The sequence below is a fragment of the Lytechinus variegatus genome, chromosome 3 (assembly GCF_018143015.1).
Source record: "Lytechinus variegatus isolate NC3 chromosome 3, Lvar_3.0, whole genome shotgun sequence".
NCBI classification, from domain to species: Eukaryota; Metazoa; Echinodermata; class Echinoidea; order Temnopleuroida; family Toxopneustidae; genus Lytechinus; species Lytechinus variegatus.
The window spans coordinates 70219733-70227003 of NC_054742.1; the positions used below are offsets into that span (position 1 = coordinate 70219733).

A 7271-nucleotide genomic window follows, 5' to 3' on the forward strand; every position below is an offset into this window, starting at 1 on the left:
CAAAACATGGGGCAGTGTGTGCGCAGCGCTATGTAACCAAAATGAAAGGCACTATATCAAATGAACTTTGGATTGGATAATAACAATAAAAATAATTCAATTCCACGCCCTTTTTTTAAGAGTTCTATTTTTCATTGATCCTCATCCAGTCAGTACCAGTAGTAATTAAGAAACAAATAATGTATCAAAGACTTTTGCTGAAATGTAGTTCATACTTTAATACTAGTACATCTTTTTCCCCATTTTCACAGCAAATTTCACCTTTAGGGGAGGACTCTTTCCAATGCAGGAATATATATTGCACAGCTTTAATGAATTGGCAAAAGGCTTTCCATAAAGGAGTCGAACCTTATTGATACTTAACATTAAAAATATAATAAATACCTAACCACAATGGGTGATTTCAATTTGTTGTTGGTGTCGGTGTTGGAAGACCAATTAAGTTGTTTTCCATAGCTACAACACTTAATCTGAATCTACAAAATTTTCCAAATCACATTATTAAGAACAAAGTGAGGTTTTTCTCCCAAACCAGTCTCTTTTCATATATTTTGTTTCAATTGACCCAACATCAACAACAGCTTTAAATCACCAATCGCCAGTGTGTCTGACAAAAATGACTAACAATCCATTAATTATTCAAGTTGTTTTGTGTCATGCTAAACTTCCCATAACCATATTAAAGGAGAAGTTCACCCATACTAAAAATGTTTATTCTAAAAATTGCAGAAAAAAAATATTGGTGAAGGTTTGAGGAAAATCCATCAAAGAATAAAAAGTTATTAGAAATTTATTTGAATTGTGACATCATATGTGAGCAACTTTCCTATATATCGCATGGTAAAAAAAATCAATGAAATGTCATTTTCTCAGAAAATTGAAAATGGTTTTTATTTTACATCCAGTATACATAAATGATTTCACACCCACTCCTTAAAAGAAAATTAACAAAATAAGCAACCACAAACCATTAAAAAGTGATATTTATGCATTTCATATTACATAACATATGAATTTATGATGTCACAAGTCAAAAACTTGAAAATCTAATAACTTTCTTAAGCTTTAATGATTTTCCAAACATTCACAAATATTTGTTATTATTTTTTCTGTTATTTCTACAACAAAGTTTTTGTCAGGGTGAACTTTCCCTTTAACAGAGAGGATGGGGTGGTAGTACTAACATACAACTCAAAGAGTGAAAACTGTATGTTATAAAAAAAAGAACAATGTAGCATATTATTTATTGAAAGTTGTGTATTTCTATGATGTATTTCTGTTATAAAGCCATCAAAATTCACATTGATCAGATACCTTCTAGCCATCATGTTGTAATTACATTTTCCTGGAAAAATAATTTCCAAATAAGCATGGTGTAACTTTTATATGTTGTAAACATAAAAATAAGATAAGAATAAATATCTATATAAACAATAAGATCAATGCTTCTTCCTTGTGTCATTTCTTTTTGGATTTCCGTACAACTGTCCAGCCATCCTCTTCTTCCATGGGTTCTTGTCCTGGAGAAAATATAAATAAACATTGAAAATTCTGTCAATGTTTTGAAAGTCACAAACTTGAAATATGGAAAGCTTTGAATCTGTGTTCGTTTTGGTTGTGAATGTCAGTTAAATTGTTCCTGTACATGTGGGATACTAGATCACATCTTTCAAAAAAAAAAATTATGATGTACTATTAATAACACTTCAATTTACCTGAAATAAGGTTTCAAACTTTGAAAGCGAATAACATCTAGAGTTGCTTAAACTTATAGAATTAAACATGAATTCTACCTTAAAAGTTACCAAATGCAATCACTACAAATTCCTGCCTGGAAACTTGTTTTTCTGTAACCCTTTTATGCAATAACATTTGAACAACAAGCTTTGAATACAATTCTTTCACAAAACATTGGTTCAGAGTCAAACTTTTAAGATTAATAACCTTTGGATTTACCTTAACTAACAGAAATTGAAATAATATTTCCTGCAGGAAAAATTGTTATTATGCAATCAGCAAACAAGACCAATAACATACTTGAGTTTGATGAAGAACTAAATGACTCTGCTGTTGATCCTGAGAATGATGTCGATGGTCCAGCCATCTCACTGTTATTTTGTGGCGAAGCGCCCTCTTGTTCGTCAGGTGGTGGTTGACTTAACCTCATTCCACCCAGCATCGCCTGCATGTTAGCATCCTGCACCGAACCATCTGCATCATCTCCCTACAAAGATAAAATCACAATATTAATGTTCGTACTTGGATTAAAGGAAAGGTAATGTCACAGAACAGATATAGTTTTCCTTGTAAATTGAAAGAATTCCATGTGTTCTAATCTTCATTCAGACATGTGCAAACATTGGCTTAGGCCTATTTTATATCTGGGGCCTGTTTCATAAAAGATTTATGGTACCTTTATGCTAACTTCCAAGGATATCTAGATGTTGAGACTGAAGTGCTCCAGCACCACAGTAATTACTGTATTGGCACATTTAACCTAAGTTTTTTTTTGGGCATGCCCAGTAAATATCTATCTTCAGTGTTTCATAAAGCTGTTCGCAAGTTAAGAGTGACTTTAAGAACGCCTGGTGATCCTTTCTTGTAAATGGTGTATTCATTGGCGATGGTTACATGTAAGTGCATAAGAAAGGATCACCGCTCGTTCTTAAAGTCACTCTTAACTTACGAACAGCTTTATGAAACGGGGCCCCCCAGGAGCATAGGGTGCCTAAAGACAGAGATTGAAATTGATAACATCAGATGGAGTGGATTATTAAATCAGATTGAAACAAATTGGATTGCATTTGATTAGATTTGCCGATAATCAGCAAGCACCAAATTTCCATTTAATTGGACAATTAGATTCATTTCAATTCAATTTGATTTAATATTTGAGTTGCATTGATAGCAACGGTAAGAATTGAATTGGCCTGGACCTGACTAAATCGGATGGGTGGGGATAATTTTCATCGCATAGGATTGGATTGGATGAGATTGGATAAGCATGAATTGGACTGAAATTGACTGGATGAAAACACTGGCAACATTAGCTTGGACTTGCCTCTTCCATATCCACTGTTGCATCAGCCACACAATCTCCTATCCTTGCTACTGGACTTTGCTTAATCTTGTCACGTACGGCTTGGCATTGACCAGTTGTACATAGATGGAAGTTTCTGCAGATATCTTGAGAAATCTGCAAAGGAATTAATTAAATAACATGATCAACTTTATTAAATATTAAATTTATGAAAAAAATATATATATTTGTAGCATGTTATACACCACATTTGATTTGATTTGTTGCGGTTTATTGATTAATAACATTTCAAAAATTATATTTACAAAAGATTGAGTCAACCAAATGTAAAATATCCAATTATGTAAAATACAATAATTATATGGGATTATATGGTGATTGCAGTAGACAAATTTCTGTTTTGTATTACAGTTACATGTAGGTTTGTGTTTCACACAAGTGCCTCGGCGTATAAGCTTTACAAAATCCTGTAGAGTTGGTAAGAGAATCATTTGGTGCCTTTAAATGTTTGTAACAGATATGTTAAAAATTTCATGTAACATTAGCACACATATTAGTTTCATAAATAATACAGCAAATCTACATCCAACAAACCAAAAACTCTGCTCATTCAGTAAAGAGAAGTTGAAAAAAATGTCAGAACATACTTGATATTATCTACAAGTTAAATCTTTCGTAAATCTATACCTTGTTCAAGCTGCCATCTTCAGCCAATGTATCAAATTCATGATCTAGAATGTCAGCCAGACAATCTTCAAGCTCATAAGGTTCAACTCCATCTGTAATATATAACACAGAATACTAGAATTTCATTTGAAACTAGATCATCTTCATAAAACACTCTTTCATTGACCCTGTCCACTTCATCATACATTTTTTTTCCTTCTTTTCATAAAACATGGATAATGAGTTCAACACCACATTTTAATATTAACGACATAGGAGAACGTTGTGAACATATGTTTAGACAAACAAGATATATATAACTAAATTTACTCAAAGTCTATAAAACAAAGAGTTGGGTATGAGACAGTCTCAAACAGGACTGAAATGAGACATACAATCAGTATCAAGATCAAGACATTTCTGTAAGAAGACATCCAATAATGACAGCCTGAGGGCAAGAGGGAGATAACTGGTCAAAGCTGAGCTCTTCTTCTTATACAGTGTCTTGCTAATGTCTAAGCCTCCAAGGGACCAAGACATTAGCATTTGAGACAAAGACCGTAGACATGACACAAGCAATGCAATCACCATCTCAGATACAATTTTTTTTTCCATAAACTGAATAACATAGCTTAGAAACTGCTCTTACTCTCATATTTCAGATTCATGCTGAAACAAATTATTTAAGAGATATATCAGTAGAGGTGCACACCTAATATTGGAGTCCGAGATGGTCTCCAATCATCAATGACTTTTTCAATAATTTTATAGACGGTTTGGTCTCCAGTTTGGGAGACCAATTTTCTTGGTTTACATTTGCTGCTACGGGATTATCTTCATGGGGAAAAGAAAATGTTACGAGCCGTTTCCTTACATCATGCCATTTCACCATCCAGTTTTCATCCACAAAACTAATGGTCATTTTATTTCAGCGAGACAAAATATTGGTTGAGAAAAATCTTGTTGTTGGTATTGTTTCTTTAATTCTTTTGAAAAGCGAATTTCCAAGATTGTCTCCCATACTAAAGTGTCCTAAGAATCCTACATTGGCTGAGCATCCTTAATGTATTTTTGTTTTCATACTCACCATTTTCTAAAAACCAATTGTATACTGCATCTACCATCCATCTTGCTTTCTCTAAACTATCACGACCACCGAAACCGTGCCTTGCAGCCAGCTTGAATTCAAAAAAGGAAAAACATTTGTAATGATCATTACTCTTTGTCACAAGCTATTGTGATTCCTGCACATGCACATGGGTACGTATTTATTTGGTCATTTTATGGATTGAAAAGATCAAACGCTGATCTATTCATCATTATTTTTACAGTAAAGTAACCTCAACAATAACTCTACCATATGGACCAGGAAAAGAAATATCCATATAACTGAAGTTGGTGCATAATTTCCGTTCTTTTTATTACAGATAAAAATTACCACAAACAGTAGCAGTCCACAAGCCCCGGGGGGGGGAGGGGGCACTCAACAAAAAAAATGGTGGGGATGTGCCGCGGGCGAGACAAAAATCAGGGGCCTTGGAGCGGGCTTATTGTAAAAAGGAGGGTCCTCGGAACGGGCCTCAGAACTACAAATGTTAGTGAAAATGGGGGTCCTTGGAACGGATCGCCAGCGTGTGAGTGCGTATATGCATCCCTATGGAACGGTCATATGTGCATGATGAGCAGCTAGTGCGGCCTCCGCCGGGTGCGCTCATGGAGAGCTGAGGCGATGGTAGGACAGCGCTCTGCGGCCGCTTTTCACCAAAATTGCAGCTCATTGTAGCAAATCAATGCGATCAGAACGGCGTAACGAAAAATATGCGAAGCTTTGGAGAGGATTTCTTTCTTCTTTTTTCTCGATAAGAAAAATGCTATGCCTTAATTGGAGTAGCTTTCCTTGTTTTTATTCTCAATAAGACAAAAATGCTATGCCTTGGAACGGAAATTTGAGTGTGAAAATGGGAGTCCCCTTCTTCTGATAAAGTACAGTCCACCAACTGGTGTATTATCGTACTATATTTGGCAGGTCTGGTGTGGAGTATGTACAGTGCCATTTTAAAATATACTAAAAAGTTTCAACTCGTAAGTGCAGCTAAAAAACCATGCTCCTCTCTTAGCAAAGCAGGATGGTCTGTACCTCTTCTCTTGTTTGAAGAGGCGACATTGGGTAGTTCATCTGGCAAAGAATTACCCTCCGCGGCACATACCCATTTTGCATTATATACTGAGTGCCCCCCCCTGGGCCACAAGCTTGAAACATAACGGCACTGATGCAGTTTTGCTGCTTTTGCACCAGCAGTCTTCGAGCAAATTTCCTCACTAGAAATTGTTCGCAAATAGACTCTCAGTCTCATTTAAAGATCAATATGCCCACCACTTTTCCAAATATTGCGGGTGTATTTCGGCTTTGATTTCGACGTCATTGTTCAAATTCTCAGGCTTCAGCGTTATTTTGAATGAAGTTAGTGACCAAAATTCATGCAAACAAATGGGTGACCTGCCGCAAGCAAATCATCTCGCACCTTAAAGCTTTGTCTGAGAATCAACTTCAAGATTGGAGCCCGGTGGAGTCACTCACCCGCAGAGGGGGACGCATATGACCGTTACCACAAATGCAAGTCACCCCCTATTGCAGTCAATTTCAAGGACATTTTGTGAAATTTACCCCCGTATTTTCACGCAAAACAAGGACAAAATTGCGGTAAAATGGTACCTTGAAACACCCTATTAGAATTAGGCTAATTATAAGATTGTAATTACCCCTATTTACCATGTTTACCATATTTCAAGTACAGGACATTAATTTTATATACCCTTTCCTAATTAGAGGAAATTGCGCAACACAGGCGTCAGAGCGCTCAGTCCTTAATGATGACCAAGAGCCATGTCATTACTGATAGTATATAGGAAATACAATAATTCAAAGAATCAGAAAAGTAGAATTCTTTATCAAAATAAATGTAGGGCCTAGAGTTGTCAACATAATACAGAGCAATATGAGCACGCCCTCTGTGGCTGGTGACTCGGTGACGGATTTTACTTCCCATGATGATTATCCCCTTTTTCCTTGACCCCTATTTCCATCAGATCGAGGACGGTGAGCACCCCTAATGGCCTATTTTCACTATTTCGAGGAGTGCAGTGTTCTGTCCGCGGACGTTCCGTGAAATTGACCCCTTTTCCCGCGATAACAGCCGTCCCCGACCGTGATAATTAGGGAAAGTGGTGGGCATTTTGCCATCTTCTTCATTGACTGGTGACTGAGAAACTAACATTTTTTACATTATATTCCGGTAGATCTAGCTAGGCCTATTTAACAAACACAGATTGCAATTTATGGGGCTTAACACATATTATTAAGCAAACAATTTCTAATCTAGATCCAGGCTTTTTTCATCGATGTAAAAAATCTCCTTAATGGATTTTTCGCTGAAAATTTATATTTCTGTATTCACCTGTAAACCTGTCCATCCGTCAAATATAGATTGAATACTTTGGTGGAAAACAACAAGGTGTTCTTTAGTTGCGACAGCCATGCTTCTCTCTCATTAAACTAGCTCCCTCA

The 7271-nt window shown here is 36.0% G+C and overlaps 1 protein-coding gene across 1 annotated transcript; it reads right to left on the reverse strand.

Annotated features, from left to right (window-relative positions):
• Window positions 1-247: 247 nt before the first annotated feature.
• Window positions 248-7271, reverse strand: LOC121411821 (pre-rRNA-processing protein TSR2 homolog). Its single transcript, XM_041604692.1, has 6 exons — window positions 7162-7271; window positions 4794-4884; window positions 3728-3819; window positions 3062-3196; window positions 2038-2224; window positions 248-1520 (listed from the first exon to the last, which is right to left on the reverse strand). The coding sequence occupies exons 1-6, from the start codon at window positions 7240-7242 to the stop codon at window positions 1459-1461; spliced, it is 648 nt and encodes a 215-aa protein (XP_041460626.1). The 5' UTR covers window positions 7243-7271; the 3' UTR covers window positions 248-1458.

What these genes read in the sequence shown, in the direction of transcription:
- LOC121411821 (XM_041604692.1), bottom strand. Translation starts at nt 7,242, where the DNA reads ATGGCTGTCGCAACTAAAGAACACCTTGTTGTTTTCCACCAAAGTATT. An exon ending in CAATTGGTTTTTAGAAAATG is followed by an intron (nt 3,820 to 4,793) that starts GTGAGTATGAAA and finishes TATATATTACAG; the next exon opens with ATGGAGTTGAACCTTATGAG. An exon ending in TAGTTCTTCATCAAACTCAA is followed by an intron (nt 1,521 to 2,037) that starts GTATGTTATTGG and finishes TATTTTCTCCAG; the next exon opens with GACAAGAACCCATGGAAGAA.